Source organism: Amphiura filiformis, chromosome 18 (assembly GCF_039555335.1).
Source record: "Amphiura filiformis chromosome 18, Afil_fr2py, whole genome shotgun sequence".
In the NCBI taxonomy this organism is placed as follows: Eukaryota; Metazoa; Echinodermata; class Ophiuroidea; order Amphilepidida; family Amphiuridae; genus Amphiura; species Amphiura filiformis.
This window is the reverse complement of record NC_092645.1, coordinates 58,709,405-58,729,179: the sequence shown is the minus strand read 5'-3', so window position 1 is coordinate 58,729,179 and position 19,775 is coordinate 58,709,405. Positions and strand designations below refer to the sequence as shown.

Genomic DNA, 19,775 nt, shown 5'->3' with positions numbered 1-19,775 from the left:
CAAATTGCTCAAATACCTCTTTCAAATAATAATATCAAATTATTTACATAAATAAACAAAAATAAATAAATAAATAAATAAATAAATAAATAAAAATATAAATAAATAAATAAATAAACGAAAAAAAATGAACAAATTTTAGCGAAGCATTAAAATCATAAATATAACCATTGCTGGCAGGAGGACTCGAACCAACGATATTGATATCAGTAGTCTGATGCTCTACCATTGAGCTATGACAGCATCTAGTGATGAGGGTCGAGTTTTTAGCTTATACAGTGTTTGTCTGTGATAATGCCGCCTCGTGAAAGAAATAAATATAAAATCTCAATTTTTAATTTAAGGGCTGGGGTATGAACGTTTGGACAGTATTTATTTTGGGACATTAGAGCACATCAGACATATCGAATTGCATTCTGAATACGAAGAATGTCATTCTGATATCAAATAATTTTGATTTTTGAAATTCGCAATTTAATACACATTTTATGGCAAATCATTAAAATTTATATTTTTGATATTTAACAGTACTTGAAGTAAACTTTATAAATCTGATGATTTATACTTAAAGTGTATGTAGGTGGGATGAAAAGCCGACGATCAATTGAAAATTTTGACCTTTCGTATTGAAGATATGGATTTTTTTCCCAAAACACCAAAAAAAAATTAGGTCTTTTTGGGAAAAAATCCATATCTTCAATATGAAAGGTCAAAATTTTCAATTGACCGTCGGCTTTTCCTCCCTGCTACATACACTTTAAGAATATATCATTAGATTTATATAATTTACTTCGAGGACTGTTATATATCAAAATTTAAAAATATCAAATTTTATAATTTGTCATAAAATTTGTATTATATATTAAAAAAAAATGAAAAATATTTGATATCAGAAAGACATGCTTCGTATTCAGAATGCAATTCGATAGGTCTGAGGTGCTCTCATGTCCCACAAAAAATACTGTCGAAACGCAATAAACGCTCATTTTGGATCCCTTAAATTTATTGGATAATTTTCTAACCTATATTTTCTTTAGAGCAGGGACAAATATTTCCCCTTTTATCCAATTTGACCGCTATATAAGAATCTACTTCTTTTATTACTGATTTAATTCCGCGATTTGTTCCATTAAGCAATATCAAAGATTAATGTCACACATCTCACAACAGATATTTAGTTGGCTTAGTGGTCTTGCACAGTGCTGTTTAACCGGGAGGTACCGAGATCGATTCCCACCTCTGCCTGCATTTTTTTAAGACTGGGAAATAATAATCTGACATTCGCCGCTGACATTCGTACTGCAGAAGCGGAGTTATAACTTGTTAAACTTTGCTCCTTCCGTAAAAGGGTACATTATTTTGGCACTACATTATTATTTTTTTTCACATTGCTGGTATTAAATATCAAATGGTCATAATTGGCGGTCACTTCAAATCATCCCCAACTGAACGAGGTTCAGGAATGTCCTCTCATTGTTAATTGTTGGTTAACCCACCACTTGAGAATAAAGGACTATGAATAGGTGCAACAGGATTACCTACAGGATTATCTCAAGGATATAATTCTGTTCTCCTCCTTTTCTTACATCTTCACTGATATGTGCTAGTGTCATTGGTTATTGTTAAAAGGCAATAAGGTGTGTAATTGCAATATTTCCTCTGAATAGGAAAGTCTCTCTACATCGAGTTATGTATGCTGGTGGTTCGCAATACTGTTATTTAAGAGAAGGTATCTTCCAAATCCAAATCGAAATGGATTTTCGTCACATTGCAGGTCATTTAATTTCGTCTCATATGTAGGCTATACATTAGAAAAAGTTGGAGGACATCTCCCATTCACCCGTGCGTGGTGAATTGACTACGTAATAATCACATACTCAATGGTATAGGCCAACTGCACGTGTCCAAAAGCCGCATCTTGCTAAACAAATGTATTTAGGCCAGAATGTCACAATTGATATTGATTTGAATATATTATCTTCATATTTCATGCACAATTTGTTTTAAAAACTTAAAAAAACCGACACAGGTACCGATGGAATTTCAACCAAGCATTCCACTGTTTCGTAGTGAACCAAGGCCCGATAATGTCATTGACAATACATGTACAAGCAGCGCTGACATGTACAGAAGACTGTGGTTGGCGACGTGCTACCATTCATACTACAGTTCATTCATAAAATTAATCAAATTCACTTGATAGTATCGACCATAAGGTATGTTCCAGCCCAATTTGGACACCTACCGCGTATTTTCCTTTGATGTAACATGCAATATTCATATAATAATAATAAAGTTCTATAATGCCCATATTTGGCAAACAGGCCAATGTTGCTCCAACAGAGTGTATTCAATAAACCCAAGCGGAACAAGAGTTGCTAAGTAACCGCTACCCGAACCATAAACACATACATGATCAGACGACGAGTGTTCAATTTCCAAATAGCTTTCCACGTTGTACACACGTCAGTCGAATTTGGCGGTGTTGGTTTGTTTGCAAGTTCACGTTGTGCTGAACATTGTACAGGGTGTCCCAGAAAAAATTACCGGGTGAATTGAACATAAGTCGAGAAGTAGACATCAGAATTAAAAAAAATGCAGTTCATTCCAAGTTTGATCACAGGCGCTTTTTTCATACTCGCTCACCACTTAAATTAAATTTAGTCCACGTTATCCACTTTATAATCCGACGGTGTTATGTTATTCATGCTTTTACTCTAGATGAATAACATTTTGTAGGAGAAATTGCAGTTTGCAATTGGAAGCTTTCCAACTTTAATTCTTTAGGTTGTGCAAATATGTTATATTTTAACTTTCAAAAGAACATTTGAGCCGAATGACAATGATCAAGTGCTTACAGTTTGTGTGATTTTTGATACCATGCAACATTAATGTTGAAGTTTTAAAAGATTTAAACATTACAATTTCTACGAATTATTAAGAGGTTACTTTCCCGATTGAGCTAAACAGCATAATTATGTGGAGGAATTTTATGCATGAGCAATCACATCGATGATGTAGTAATAAATACCCTCTATTTGTATTGGCTGTGGACGACGATATGGGAATTGGGTGATGATGCTCATTAGAGTTTCTCACTCGGTCTATGGCAACTTGTTTTAATGATGCAATATGTTTCGCCGCCTTTGCCGACTTTGTCGCCGAAGTTACCACCTTCATCGTATTGGAATAGTTCGTCAAATTTAGATCGATGTTTGGTCATCGTTCTCTTCACGGCTCGGTCCACCTCGACACCTTTCTCCATATTCTCCTCAAGATCGTCCAAGATCTCCGTATAAACGTTATCGTCTTCGAGTCGCGTGTAGCTTCATAGAAACGTACTGTCCTGATCGAAAAAGTCGCGTTTGACGGCCTATACGGTCTTCAGATAGGCCTTTTCCCTCTACATCTCCGGATCCTTGTCATCGCCGATGTACTTATCGTATTTTCCATCACCATGTCTTCCGTAGCGTCTTTAGCTCCCTTGTACCATTCCCGATAAGCTTCGTTCTCTTCAATTCATTGTGTTCTTCGTCCGAGACCTCGCGATTTTCGACCTCCGAGTTGTTATCGTTGGAATCCTCCTGTCGCTCGTGTCTCTCAAAATCGTACTTGCGCGAGAACGTCTTGCCATATAGAGCTATATACAAAGAGATCGTTGAAGGTTACGATCGAAAAGACCAAGAGGTTTAAAAAAATAAATGGCTTATATAAACTTTTGTATGACGCATTTCGTTACGCAATCGGCGCATTTTAACCCAATTCACGCAGTTTTACACATTTCATAACGTAATCGACACATTTTGACGCATTTGATTACTCAATCGACGCATTCAACCGGAAGTGGTCAAAGATAACGAATCCAGATAAGTTAACCAAAACTGGTCATAGGTCAACCAAAATGTTCAAAGGTCAAATGACGTCAGAGGTACATAGAGGGTGTTATTCTGATTAATTAGCCACGCCCACCTCATAAATATTCAGATATGCTAATTAGCCACGCCCCCTCATTAAAGGAGGATTTCGTGATCCTAGCATCCTCTTTTTATAACATTTATCTAATAATATGTGTATTATACTGCTCCATAGGCCCCTGTTGTAGTTTCGTTCTGGTATACAGAACGAAATTCAAATTTGATGATATTTTTGCTAAAAAATTAATCTGCAAGAAATGTTTGGTACATAAACAATATGTATCCAGAGGTTTCCAGTGGTGGGGGAGGGGGATGAGGCGGTGGATCACGAAATGCCCTTTTAATATTCATATAATAAAGTGAGTATTTCACGACGCTATGACGCAATTTGTGTTACGCTTCAATGCATTTTGTTGCGTAATTGAATTTTTAATCTTTTTTAATTTTAAACAAAATTGGTGGTACTTATGGTTGACCTTTGACCACTTCCGGTTGACTTTTGACCCTGGGTGACCTATGACCTACTAACTATTAACCTTTGACCTCATGACCCATGGCCCGGAAATGTCCCGGGTTGACCTTTGACCTCGGCTAACCTTTGACTTCGTGACCCGGAACCGGAAGTGAACGTCCTGGAAGGCTATATTATTACTTCACCAGACTAATATAAATGATGTCTTAAAATGAATGACAAAAGGCGAAATTGCTTTTACGATTCATTAATTGAACACATTATTTGACGAATAGCAATGATACAAATGTTAAACATACTGATAGAAATATGACATTCAATGTTAGAACAATAAAATTGGTTTTAGTTTGTGCGACTTTTAGGGCTAATTTAAACTATCCTTTTTACAAATATGAATGATATTAATGAGAAATACTCTGGGAAAATCTATATTAGCTTCGGGCATAAAGTAGGTTTTATAGTATGCAAAGGCACGACATGCTACCAATACTGAAAGAGAGGGTGATGTCAATTTCCCGGGGTCAATTTATTCAGGGGCGTAAACGATGGTGGCTTACGTCATTTTAATGCGGCAACAGCCAATATCGTAAGCAAAAACAGATGTGAAGGCATCACTGCCTGGACGTTGGACACAATATTTTTCCCCTGAGGTGCGTTTTTGGTTCTATTTGCCCCAATATAAAAAAAGGACACAAAATGTAATTCCCTGTACAATGTATATATTTTTACATGAAACTAAATTATGTTGGATTAAAATGAATGGATTAAAAAAAAAAAATCTGCCAATATCGCGAATCCCACTTGACAGTTGAGAGCGCTAACCCGGGAGCGCTAACCACTGAGCCATGTGTTCAATGTTACGGGTACACATATCGTAGCCACTCGTGAAAAAAGTAAATTATTTCTTCTTTATCCTGGGTCCATATCAAAGATGAGACATTTAATTGTCTTTCTGATCGTCCATATGGTCCAGCCACAGATTATAATATAAAATAACATCAAACCTACAAAATAAATTTACATATATTTATTTTTAATAGAGCCCTTTTACTTTTATGCCCGCATAACATACAAAATTGTATATATATTAAAAAGCATCTTAAATTGCACATGAAAATATTATTACAAATATTTACAAAACCTATTCGTGAGATCACTGCATATTGCCGAATAGAATACGAGTATAAACCTGCACTGATAAAAACATCAGTAACGTCGCCCTCTCTTGATAGAATAAAAAAATTCAAAAGCTTGATCGCTCGGCGAATCGCCTGAAGCGCTTCACGTTTTAGACAAGGACGCGGCGGTTTATAGTAAACAGTACGTTGCCCTCTTATGACGGAATAAAACAATACAAAAGCTTGATCGCTATTTGCCCTCGCCGAATCGCCTGAAGCGTTTCAAGTATTAGATAGCGACGGTTTATAGTAAACGGTCGGACACTCTGTCGTGTTTATATATAACCAATTCTTAAACACTTGGAGATGTTCTTGCAATCTTATTGGTTCTTAACCTTGTGATATGATACGATATCACACACTTTAGCGCGTACATGTCGACGCGATACTCGTATGCGCTATTTGAACCAACAACAGTACTGATCGATTCGAAGCCCTAGGTATTTGATATACTTAAGATTAATATATTTATTTTAATTGAATTGTTTAAGAATGAGAATAAAGGTATTGTTTTTAGCCGCTGTCGTGCATCTATCGTCTCATATAACACGCAACATCATTATTTTTGGCGTAAAACAACGAGGTGATGTAAAACAAGTCGGTTTCGCCTCGTTGTTTTACTTAAAATAATGTTGTCGCCCGTGTTATATAAGACGATAGATGCACTCCAGCGGATAAAAACAATACCTTTATTCTCTAATTATTATCCATTCCACAATCATTTTAGTAACCTACATTTTTGTACAAGTGATATTTTCAGTTGAGGCTCGTTGACTTCTTCTACATAATATACAGTAAACCTGCGCAGATAGGAAAGGATCTATACAAGTTGTATCAAAATGATTGGTAGCCATCTGTATTCATTGATAATGGACGAACATCAAAATTTAAAACTTTAAATTTTGGGGGCTTTAGGGGCGCCAGCCCCGGGGTAAAAAGCGGGGAGCGGCCAAAAGGAAGGGGCGGCGGAAGAAGAAGAAGGGGTGGCAAAAAGAAGGTCGGTGCAAAGAACGAAGGGGCGGCAAAAAGAATTAGTAAATAAAAAGGGCGGTAAAATTTGATAAAGTGTACCATATATCAAAATGTGTCGCCTAAATTGGTTTTTTTTTTGCTCTTCACTTTTTCAAAAAAAAAAAAAAAAAATTGGGTCAACCTTTTCGGGCGTTTGGTGAAGGGGCGGCAAAATTGTATTTTCTTCAGCCCACCCCCCCGATATTTCAAGAGTATCCAATGTTGCATTTGGAAGAGGCAGGCTTTACAATAAACTTAAACATTGTTGAGTATCAATAATTTTGACACACTCTGTAATATACGTAATGTGTTATTATATGTGTTTTCTCTATATCGGTTATTGTCGAGGTCAAATGCTCTTCCCAAAGCTGTAAGATGACATGAAATAATTTATTTAAGGCGAATGGGATGGTGTTAGTCATATTTTCCAATTTCTTGTTCCATTAACTAAAAAAACTACACTGTACTTTTAAGCTGACCAGCTCTACTTAATTTCAAATGTTATCCAAAAATCATGGCTTTTATTTTGGAAGCATTCCGGGCGAATTTATTCTTTTCCATCCAAGAACTAACATTATCGACTGTATTTCCAGCATAGAAAATAGCAGCGTTTTCTCCATGAAGGTTGGTCGTGCAAGACATACTGTACAACATGCATAAATGAGGGCCCAAGATAGATCCATGGGGCACGCCAAAAGATACATTTGCAACATCTGATATTTTGAGAATGGTCCCCCGTGGTGTCGCCATTGATGACCGGGTTAACTTGTTAACGTCTATGGAGCCGAATACCTCTTGAAATCATATGTAAATATACACAATGGTTCCTCATTATGGCTGTGATTGTGACTTGAAATACTGAAGCGCTAGGAAATTTGCCTCTGATTTGTCCAGCCCAAGCTCCTTACTCATCGTATCAGCATCCATGTTACATAATATCATTCCATTTATCTGTTTGGCGAGACAAGCTGAGAGCGTTTGTTCAGTGACCTTCAAGTGTTTCATCAGGCCAGCTAGCTCCTGAACACCAAATTCACTAATGTCACCATCGGGTGGAGGTTTCACATCGGGGATTGCTTCAGCTGAATGAAATAGAAGTCAAATAATTGAAAACATATTAAATATAATATGATACTGTAAGAAATTGAAAACTTCTACTTTTTTTAAACAAGCATTTGACTCATCCACGTACTGTAAAACTGGTGTCTATTGTCTATTGCCAAAACATGTCGTGGCAATACGCTGACGAAGTTACGTAATAATCGGATTAACTACCATAGCAATAGGTGAAAACAATTTTTGAATATACCGCGCTGCACTGATACGTTCACGCGGTACCTCTTCATCATGTTCATTGAACCATATCATGCTGATTACTTGCACCTGTAAGATTAGTATCTTTGAAAAGACCAGTATTGTATTCAATCAATGATTGCAGACATACACAGGCGATGAGTGTAACCTGCTTGTAGTGCAGCGCGATATGTTCAAAATATAGTTTTCACCTATTGCTATGGTAATTAATCCGATTAATTACGTAACTTCGCCAGCGTATAGACAATAAGCCAGTCTTCAACAATAGAATTATGGACTTATATTATGTGATATTAACGATTTATTTTTCTTTAATTGAGGACAATTGGCTAGCGACACGTCATCTCTGTAGACGGTCAGTGGACATCTTGTTCGGTATGGACACTAAAAACTCATACACCTCAAATTATCGGAAATTACCGTGTTATCGAAGAGGTTAGAAATAACCTAAAGCCTACGCCCGCATTAACACGAAGAGACAAAAACGGAACAAAATAATAATATTATGTTTACGTATGTTTAATCTTAAGCTACAACCCTTACAATAAACAATCTGCAATAACGATGATATAAGATGGAAGTTGGCCTAAATGACCAACATGTGATTGGGGGGAATTATATATAATTCCCATACCAAAAATGGAAAGAGAAATAATTGTTTCCCTTCTACATTTTATTGTTCCCCTTCTACATTTTAATTAATGTTGACCATATAGGGATACGCCCTAGATCTGCGCCGAACTGTTTCTGTTTCTGTTTGTTTGACAAATGTTTGAAGAGGGTTGATGCTTTCCCCGGGGTGCTTTCAGCTGCTATGGCTATTTGCACCATCTGCTATACTATTATTCTCCCCTGTTATTCCTTTGTTCCAATACAATACTTTATATGCTTCGCTGCACCTTGATTATTTTCTATGGCTAAACCACTTGACGCTGTGCAATACATATTTCCTCTCGGATGCTTGTGCCTTTATTTCATTTCATTTCCCTGCATACTATTTCAACTACCCAAACGGCGTTTTTTCAGAGCCACACCAGGCCGAATAAGCAGAAGAAGTGGCTAGACCGTGGCCAAAACTATACATGGTTCTCCGACTACGCCGAAATCCTCGCTTCAACGCCTGTTCCTCACTGCCCAAATTAGTGTTACCCATCCGGCACCACGTGGAGGTCTGGGTTGAGTTGCCCGTGAACAATAGCTATACCAGTTCTGCGGACCTTGCCGGATGGTGCCGAAATTCATGTGCTGGTTTTATACCACACCAATATAATGGTTGACTAAACAACAGTAGACCAATAAAACCAAAACGTCACAGAATGAGTGGCTATACAACTTCACTCCAGATTTAAGTGGGCAAATATTTAAGGGAAGGAAATTTTCATGCATCGACCCCAATATTTATTTGTGCCAAAATAATCGTCACAGCATGCAATACTACTCAATATAATATGATACTTTTATAATATGATTTGCTTTAAAGGTACGTACCAAGTTCAGACTGGGTGACGAAATGCTTAAGACAATGAACCTCGGTTAATTTCTCCACCTTGAGACATCGAACAATCTCTTCGTCAGTTGACTTTGATCGAAATATCTCGAGTAACTTTGCACCATCGATCTTCTGATGTACACAATTGACTATTGCGTGATCGCAGAAACCAAGGTAGCGCATCATGCCAGCCAACTGGGTGACATCAAATGACGTTATTATGTTGTCGGCCGGCGGTTTGACCTTCGGTATATCTAATGAAATTAGAAGAACGTTTAAGATGTAAATCGTTTAAAGTTCCCTTCACCGTCTACAAGAACATTTCTAGCTTCTCACGCAAATTGTGCCCAAATGTGATATCCTTAGGTTGATAACACCTTTGCCAAACTAAAGAATGTAGGCTATTTACACACAAAGTGGAAGCCTGATCCAACGCACAATTCCTGGCCATTACTTGAATATTTGGCCACAAATGCACTACAAAGGAAATGTAGTGTGTTTGCCATTAGTTCTAAAAGCTAACAGGTCATGTAACTAGTGAAATCATTATGTCTGGTTACAAAACTTACCATTCATGACAAATGCTTCCAAATAATTGTCTTTATGTCTGGGAGTAGTAGGCGTCTGCTTTGATGTTGGATCACTCAGAAGTCTCCTAAAATAATTCATCATGAACAAAAAGAAACGTAATTCCTTAACATGCTACATTAATAACTGTTGGGACAAAGCTATAATCATAAACTAGAAACAACGTTAACCAGTAAATAACGAAATTTCGTCATCGATTTCGAATCTTAAGGTTAGCAACTATTTTAAACGGTTGCGATTTGGTAGTTCACAGCATCTTGCGAATGTAGTGAGCTTTGGCAAAATTACATTGATCATTGCATAGCGAGTGTGTAGAAGAATTCAAATATCACAGATATACTTTTGTAGGTCCTGTGGTTCTTGAGTTATGTTGTAAAGAGGGCCGAAACAACAACACTTTTGTAAAACTTCCAAAACTCATTAACAACAATAAATCAAGCAAGTTTTCAAAGTATATGATTTGTAGAATGAAAAAAGAATGCAAAACATCAAAGTATTATTTCTAAACAATATAAATTATATTGATTTATATACCTATACCCTTAACATCGGGAATGGTCGAGAACAAAAATCGATTTTATTTGGTATAGGACGACTCTACCTATTTGGAATACTAAGCCGCAATGATCGCCTTGTACTTAGAATTGGTAAATTTAGCAAGGTGTGAGCCCATGGTTTGGCCAGCGATTAATGTGACCACATATTCTCGTGCCTTACCATTATAGGGTTCAAATTGGTTTTAGTATGTGGAAGCAGTCCCTGAACCCGTGATATTATTTGTCCATTCCTACCTGTGTGTGAGACTAACCAGGTCGCGTGAATAACGTTATGAACTGTGTATGAGACCAACCGGATCGCGTGATAACGTCATTAAAGTATGTCACGTCTAGGGCTCAAACACAACATCGAATCTTCCTATAATTGCTGGTTCTCACTCACCTTGGACGAGGTACTGGTGGTGTTCTTTCAGAGAGTGGGATTGGTTGACTTGGAAATTTGCTGACTGATCTTTGCGGTGGCTTCGGTGGAATCGGAACTTCTGGAACAGGTCGTCGTGGCAAGGTATCTGCTCTTGAGGATGAAGGTGAAGTCAGGGATTGATTTCTTAGAGACGGCCTTGGACGTGGCTTAGGAGGTAATGGTAGAGTGGCGGACATTACTGGAAGGCTTACGCTTGTTGATGAGTGGTACTCTTCAGGTGCAGATGGTCTTCTTGGACGGGGAAGCAATGGTGGGGTTGCAGATGACGATACGAAAGGAAGGCTAGCGGGTGCTTTAGATGGCATTCTTGTACCCGGACGTGGAGACAGTGGTGGGGTCACAGGTGGTGACTCAATGGGCATGTAACGATCAGAAGCGGAATGTGACAGAAAGAACAAAGTATCGTCAATTTCTTCATAATTTCCATCATCTAGCGCCTCGCCAGTAAGCTGGTGATACGCCCCCATTGAAAGCTTGTGCACGCGTGATTTTGGTTTCTGAAAATTCTTCGGAACATCTGAAGTCCCTTTTGCCAGCTTGATTTGTAGCTGCGCGAATTCGGGTATCTCAAATGTTAAACTTTCTTCTGGATTTGTCTCATAAGTTGTCACGTGTGTCACGGTGTACATGCATTCTTTTAACACCTTGAAGGGAGATTCACAAATCAAGATCATATCACTCATAGAGCAATCTTCTATTTGAGTTACTTGACATAGTGCTATATCCATTGGAAGATCCCCGTAGCGTAGTATATTTGCTAAGCTATGATCACCTACGATTGAAGGAGCCTCTTCTAATTCAACCCTTGCGTCACTATCTACTGAAATATTCCCAAGGCGAGCATTTTCATTAGAAAATGTCCTATTGAGCTCAACAGTTTCAATTTCGTCTGAATCATTGTTGCTTAGAACTTTGAACAGTGTGTTTTCTTCCGGCATTCGTACAAGGTTGACTCTGTCCATTCGATAAAGTGATCGAACACTTTTCTGGAATCCTTTGGGTGTTTTTACAGTGGACCAGACTGTCACTTCTCCAGTGTGCCCGGATTTCCATAAGTCAAGTGGGGTGGGATATTCCTTTCCTCTCATCTGGAAAGAAAACAAAAAGATTTTTCCCATATTAGAATATAAACTATTTTTTCAATGGGATCGAGATGCCGGCACCCTTGAAAACCGGCGATTGGGCTGTTTTCTATTACTCGATACAATAGAAGATGGTTAAATCGCCGGGCGATGGCTCTGACCAGTCAACATTAATAGGTAAATTTTCACGGGAAAATTTTCTGGACACGTGACCAATGCGTATCAATGTGAGTGTAACCTCGAGCCTGATCTCTGACCCCCGGCGGTGACCTCACTATTCAAGTCTTAGTAATTTTGAATCGGAATAGTATTTTTGACCGCAATTTTGATACAAATTTGTGCATTGCAAATTTATTGAATATCATGTTATCTTAATTTTTTCACAATATCATCAAAACGTAATTTCAAAAATATCTATCCACGGAAAAAAATATTTATCTACGGAAACTCTTACCATAACATTATTAACTTGCGACAAGTAACTTATTTTGCCTCAAAGGAAGAATTCTTCCTATTCAAATACATTGGTGGAACACCCGCTGTGCTCGGGGTCACATTCCATAATGCTAATATGTCTGCGCCCATGGGTGTCACGTGTCCAGAAAATTTTCCCGTGAAAATTTACCTATTAATTCTGACTGCTGACTGCCAGGGCACCGGCGGTTTACCGGCGGTTGGGGTTTGAAGCCAACCCTGGCTTTTCTGCAAATTATACAAATAATGTCAAAGATTTGTGTGGACAAGGCTAAATGCCATTTTCAGTGCTACTGTTGCGTATTAGCGAGTCATAGCTTTAGTGCTTAGTATTCTCACTTCTCGTGCAAAAGATTCCTGGTTCAATTATTTGCAACTCTACGTGTTTTAGGTCGTTGATAGAGACAGAGAAGGTATATAAACCAGCTGCTCTACGTGACCTAGGCTGACTAAGCAGGGTCTTATCGGAAGAAGATCTCAATGATGCGATATCACAACCAGCATTAACGGTATAAACTTACCCTAAACTGCGTGACTTGATCATAATCTTTAATCCTAATACTATTAACGGTTTTATAGCATCAGGGTGACCACATTACTATAATTACGAAAACAAAATGCTTTTAATAAATGATACATCCATACTTCAAATATTTTATTACATAACTGCAATTATATACAAAATACAGAGAACGCCACATGAAGCTCGCAGAGCAGGCGGCAAATTCAAAATCTAATTACAATCAAAAAAGATATTTATAAAGCGCCTTTGAAATTTATAAAAGCGCTGAACAAGGAGAGAAAGGATGGAAAAAAAGAAACACAGAAGGAACAAGAAAGAAGCTAACTGAAAAGGTGAGTTTTCAGTTTCTTTCTGAACACTGGAATTGATGGAGACTCTCTAATGGCTTTAGGGAGTTTATTCCATTCACTCGGGCCAGAGACAGAGAAGGTATTTAAACCAGCTGCTCTACGTGCCCTAGGCTGACTAAGCAGGGTCTTATCGGAAGAAGATCTCAATTATGCGATATCACAACCAGAATTAACGTTATAAACTTACCCTAAACTGCGTGACTTGATCATAATCTTTGGGTACCAATAGATAGGACGAGTTCCCTCTCAGCACGACTCCTTCCTTTGTTTCGTTTCCATGTATTACTAAGATCTTATCCTTTGGTATCTCTGGGTAGTGTTCATTATCATGAATTATTGCAAAAACGGGATATGTTGTGTTAGTATCCTTCAACACATCAGCAAGGTCTTGCGCAGGTCCAATCAGCTCTTCCAAAGGTGCCACTTGAAGATCCCGATCTAATTTCAACATCATGTCTCGCTTCTCGCAACTGATGTATAACTGAAGTCTGGTAGGTCGGTGCCAGTGCTCAACTTGGACAACCGTTGACATCGTCAAGAACATCTCAACATTTTCAGGAATCCCCAAGTCTTCATGGGTATGGCTACGTAATGCGTCTCCTTCACCCAGTTCCACTTTTACCAGTACCGGCATTCTGGTCTTCAACTGCTCCACCGTGTACAACGCTTCATCGTTTCGTCTTCTAAATTTACCTTTCAAGTCGAAAGGCACCATAAGAGGTTTATCAAATGGCATGTGCTGACAGAAAATATATTGCTTTGAACCAATCGTCTGGATTTTGTTTAACTTGAGTCCTTCACCTTTGTGGACAATTGTGTCTTGAATCTTGACATCTTCCAAAATTCTGATAGAAGGTGGGAAGTCTAGAGCTATTTCATGGAATGAGGTGTATACATGGTTAAGAGGAAATTGGGAAACCGTTCTGAACCCGCCTAGATCGGGTGGTACGACACTACGCATTTTACGGTGTAATTGCGGATCTTCAAATTCTGCTTCGTAACGTTCCCAGACATAAAGCAGTCGTAGAACATCCCCTGCATCAAAAGAAGAAAATTATCATCGTAGTGTTATAATTTGTCAGTAAAACATAATCATTCAAGAAGATTCTATATATTCGGAGGTTAAATATTAACCATTGAGGTTATGGAGCAACTAGGAGGCATGTTGTGGTTGAAGTTTAGTGAGAAAACCCCAAGTAGCATGCCTTTACCTTCGGTCTTGTACGGTTGTGAACTTGATACAGATTTTTAATAATAATAATAATAATAATAGGGAGAGCATGTCATTTGTACTGGGATTCGCCATGTTGTGCGATTTTTGTTGGGTAGAAAACCGCACAGGAATCACCGTGCCATACAAAATATACGTTCAAAGAATGAAATTCAGCTGCAATGGACATTCTAAGAGCTTCCAATGCAACCATTCTAAGCAGTGGTGTAACTAGTGGTTATGGCGCCCAGGGCCAAGGATAAATAATGCCCCTCCAATTCTTAAAACAATTGCGCACGAAGGGAGGGAAAATTTGCACAAATACCACTAATTAATTTTGGTTATAGTAAAGTTAAAGTTTGGTCTTAAATTGATCTTTCAAATGACCATTAGCGGTGAAATGCGAACGAAGCGCGCGAAAATTTGGCTTTCATCTCATCTCTTGGAGGAGGCGCCGAATCGATGCTGAATTAGACATTGGGGCACCCCCCCCCCTCCCCTAATGTGGCGCCCAAGACATATTGCCATGTTTCATACGTTTAACCTCACTTTTTGGTCAGGTCTCATGGCCTAATCTAGCTACATGTGAAGACTGAACTTAGGGGACAATCCATGCACATGGAATCGTCCACGGGGAACGAAGCAATAGACTGCGTTGCCAAATTGAGATTATCTGTATAGGGTGTATCAATATGATTGGTACGGACGACTTTTCATTTTTACCGATTTTTTAAACTTTTTTTGTACCAGTTTGGGGTAAATTGTTTACATATTTGTAATGATAGTAGTTTTATCTTCTCTAAGAATTTTAGATCATAAATATAGCACATTCTGTTCAGAAGTTACATGATTCTAAAGGAAAGTAGGTGTTTTTACACTTTTCATCGTAAAGCTGGATCAGTAGCGCAACGTTTTCAAAGCTCTATTTTACTACAAATACCTTGTGGGAATGATATGTTGAAAATCATGGGAATGTTTCATTTTTCCATGCCTATTTCTTCATTCATTATATAAAAATGTTCTAATCAATATTAATGGTTGAGAGTAATATTATTGACTTGAATAATCTAGGTAGGGTAAAATAAGTTTGTGATTCAACACCTTCCAGGGCGGTAATTTAAATTGTAGTATGGAGATTACTATTAAATAGATGGTGTGGCAGAATGGCTATAAACTGTTGACAGTGTAGGTTAGGTTAGACCTGGTAAAAGTATTCAACAGTATTCCACACTTTAGCACACTTCATAGTAAAGAATCGCTGGTTGAAGCCTTGGAGAAGTGCAGAGAAGATTTTGAAGACAGTTTTCAAGCGCAAGGAGTATCTCATGCAAACATGCTATAAACTTGCAATGTATCACATGGGCAGTTACAGAACGGATTCATCCCAGGTGTTAAGTTCATTCAAGATAAGGCTTCACCTCATACTGCCAGAGTCGTAAGGCAGGGACTTCAGGAACTATCTTTCTAAAAGCATGTGTAAAGCATTTTTTTGTTATGTAGACTGAGTTGAGCTATTGAAGAGCACGTATGCAATAAATAGTTCAAGCAGTGAACTATTCATCTTGTGTTGTAGTTAAGCCATGATTACGTCGATCTTCGTTTAAATGACAATAGCTCCCAGGTGCATCAACCAATCACCTTCAGATTATTGGATCAATAAGTTAACATATCCCCCTTTCTATTTATAGTACAAAAACTATATTAATTAGCAATTTTATATTTTTGATATATTTTTGAAAATGTCACATAGCCCGGTACCAATCATTTTGATACACCCTGTATTGGCATGATAACTCCGAAATATATCCGAAATTGCGTGCTATTACGTGTAAAAGATCTGACAACAGAGGTGTTTGATACGGCAATGGATGGAGGTGGCCACGATTACTGGCAACCTGGCAAACCAAATGATCAAAAGGATTCTGATCACTTGAAATAAAAAGAAAATTAATTCTCACTGTGCTAAGAATAACGATTTTCTATGACTTTCATCAAGATACATTCAATGAAGTGTAAAGTAGGCCTGTAGTTACGATGAAAGTTCAAAGCCAAAGAGGAACTGAAATAATTATGAGAAAATTGAGACCCTTAAGGGATCTAGAATGAGCGTTTATGGCGTTTCGACAGTATTTTTTGTGGGACATGAGAGCACCTCAGACGTATCGAATTGAATATATGAATACAAAAGCCACCCAAGTCCATACTTAAGCCAAATTGAGTTAAGCATGGGAAAGTGTTGCTATACATAGGCCTGTCATATGTATGAAAGAACAACTCAAATTCATCCTCTGTGTCTATTGAGCATGTGAAAAATAGCATGTATGAAAGAATCACACAATTCCATGATTTGAGTCTTGTAACACATTGATTAAAATCCAGTATGTATAAAAGTCCACTTGTAACACATTCATTGCTAGAGAGTGACTTTTGAAAAAAAAATGGGTTTAATAAAGGAAAGTGTATGGTTTATATTACATGGCAGAATGCTTATCAACATTATACACACCTGTGCGCTTTATTTTGTATTATCTTACTAGTGGTAATCTCATTCTAACATTGTTGTCTTTGTATATGATTCAAAAAACCACCCAAGTCCAAAATTTAAAATGAACCCCACGAAGTCCCTGAAATGCTAATCGTCATACCTAATACAGGTTAATCCACTCATGTGCACGTAAAACTTACCATATTGACCAGGTAAATCTAACTGAAGGAATTAAAATGATACACAGGTTTTTCTCTCAAAATAACTTCCCATGAACTTGGGTGGCTTTTGTATTCATGTATTCAATTGCATTCTGAATACAAAGCATGTCTTTCTGATTTCAAATAATTTTCATTTTTTGAAATTCACGATATAATACAAATTTTATGACAAATTATTAAAATGTGATATTTTTCAAATTTTGATATATAACAGTCCTCGAAATAAATTTTATAAATCTAATGATATATTCTTAAAGTGTATGTAGCTGGGAGGAAAAGCCGACGATCAATTGAAAATGTTGACCTTTTATATTGAAGATATGGATTTTTTTCCCAAAAAGACCTATTTTTTGTGGGTGTTTTTGGGAAAAAATCCATATCTTCAATACGAAAGGTCAAAATTTTCAATTGATCGTCGGCTTTTCATCCCACCTACATACACTTTAAGTGTAAATCATCAGATTTATAAAGTTTACTTCAAGTACTGTTAAATATCAAAAATATCAATTTTTAATGATTTGCCATAAAATGTGTATTACATTGCGTATATCAAAAAATCGAAATTATTTGATATCAGAAGGACATTCTTCGTATTCAGAATGCAATTCGATATGTCTGATGTGCTCTAATGTCCCACAATAAATACTGTCCAAACGTTCATACCCCTTCCCTTAATGATTCTAATATCCTTGACAAAATGAAAACAAAACCATTTCGAGAATAAAGATTTAATTTAATATTTCAAATAATCATTGAAAATTGATAAAAGATATCTTTATACGCACATAAAAACAGATAAATACGTATCGTTGGTATTATTATAACTTTAATGAAAATGTAAAAACATACAACCAGTGCCAATAAAAAAGAATAAGGAAAACAAAAATATATTCTGAGTTGCAAACCAATCCCAATTAAGTCGAGAAGTACCAGTGCAGCACCAGACTAGCACCAGTGTGTGTAATCTTTGTGTGATTCTAGAGTACCCACAAAGGTACTCTACAGTACAAGTGTATAAACATTGAGTAAAAATATCACAACTCAACAGTTGAGTAAAAAATTACTCAACATTGCGCTCATATAGGTCACAACTCAACAAATGAGTAAAAAAAAAAGCTTATGTTGAGTAATTTGTTACCCATTTGTTGAGTTGTGACCTATATGAGCTCAATGTTGAGTAATTTTTTACTCAAATTTTTTACTCAATTGTTGAGTTGTGACCTTTTTACTCAAAATATTTTGCAGTGTACGGACACTTTATGATAAGGTTACAGTAAATAAGAAATAAGTAACCCACCTTTGACGATGTCCTTTTCTGATGAGTCGGTAACAAGGACCAGTGATGGAAGATTCCTCTCATTTCTTTGAACAAACTTCCTAAATGGGATTGCATCATGCTTAGCTCTTCTTGAACTCGAAACACCCGTACTTTCACTTTCTACGCTCATATTTATTATTCAGATCACCAAATTTGGTGATCAATATAGTCCTTATTTCCAAAATGCTGATTTATTACAACTACCTTTTACAAAGGGATAATGAGTCCGATGAGCTTCTGCACTCGAAGCCCGACGGCAATTCAATCATTACCTACATATGGAGGACTATAACGTTCATATGGCGTGAAAATATTAAGTACGGTCTTCAGCCAGACGAAATCAGTAAATGTGCTACTCGTAATGGTCTTTAACAGTGAGGCTTGAACCCGGGGGTTTGAAGCTTCGGTACCACTTAATCGAAGAAAAATGAGTTGCAAGTGCTGTTGGTTGAATCTAGAGTTACAAATCCGGTTACTAATCACCATGCCAGGTATATTTTTCACATACAAATTGCAAAGCTGAATATTATGTACGTATAACGGATTTAATATCCTTCAAAAATCTACGTATCTGCTAATGCAGTGTCCTTAAATTCTAGATACCGAGATATATCTGAATTTCGTCAATCTCAAGATGAGTTGCCAGTAATTGCTACAGGTCACTATGTACAGCGGCACTGTCACATTATTCAGCATTTTGTTTCTGGTTCCTTGGGTGTATAAGTTGCTGGACGTCTTGGATTCATTTTGTCCTGTGAAATAAGCAGCATTTCTTCAAAGAGGCAAACTTGTCATGAACGCAATATCTGCTCAGTCAAAGGCACAAGGGAAGAGCCATAAACTCCATATCCAAACTAGTACATTTGAAAGGCAAATAAACATTTAGTACATGATTATAAAAGCAGGAAATAAAATATATACCCTACGCCAGCACAATTAATTTGCTTACGATACACATTGATACGGGTTTATCAATAGACTTATTGACACAACACTTGAACTTATTGAACTTGAAAAATGACACGTACAAATATGGAATCGTGCATGCAATAGAGTTTCGTGTATAACATGCCATCGAGGCCATTACAGGCCATTCTGTGCCTTTCCAAGCTAGACAAAACATACTTCGTGCCTTTTTATACAAGGATGTGTCATGTCAAAGATG

At 37.3% G+C, this 19,775-nt stretch overlaps 1 protein-coding gene across 1 annotated transcript; it reads right to left on the bottom strand.

Moving 5' to 3' along the window:
• Positions 1-6,783: 6,783 nt before the first annotated feature.
• On the bottom strand, positions 6,784-19,377 carry LOC140138867 (uncharacterized). The gene is made up of 6 exons (XM_072160645.1): positions 18,590-19,377; positions 13,564-14,411; positions 10,906-12,035; positions 9,948-10,033; positions 9,378-9,632; positions 6,784-7,657 (listed from the first exon to the last, which is right to left on the bottom strand). Exons 1-6 carry the CDS (start codon positions 18,738-18,740, stop codon positions 7,407-7,409), a joined length of 2,721 nt encoding a protein of 906 aa, XP_072016746.1. The 5' UTR covers positions 18,741-19,377; the 3' UTR covers positions 6,784-7,406.
• Positions 19,378-19,775: the final 398 nt, after the last annotated feature.

What these genes read in the sequence shown, in the direction of transcription:
- LOC140138867 (XM_072160645.1), bottom strand. Translation starts at nt 18,740, where the DNA reads ATGAGCGTAGAAAGTGAAAGTACGGGTGTTTCGAGTTCAAGAAGAGCT. An exon ending in ATCAAGTCACGCAGTTTAGG is followed by an intron (nt 12,036 to 13,563) that starts GTAAGTTTATAA and finishes TTTTCTTTCCAG; the next exon opens with ATGAGAGGAAAGGAATATCC. An exon ending in CCACCAGTACCTCGTCCAAG is followed by an intron (nt 10,034 to 10,905) that starts GTGAGTGAGAAC and finishes GAATTATTTTAG; the next exon opens with GAGACTTCTGAGTGATCCAA.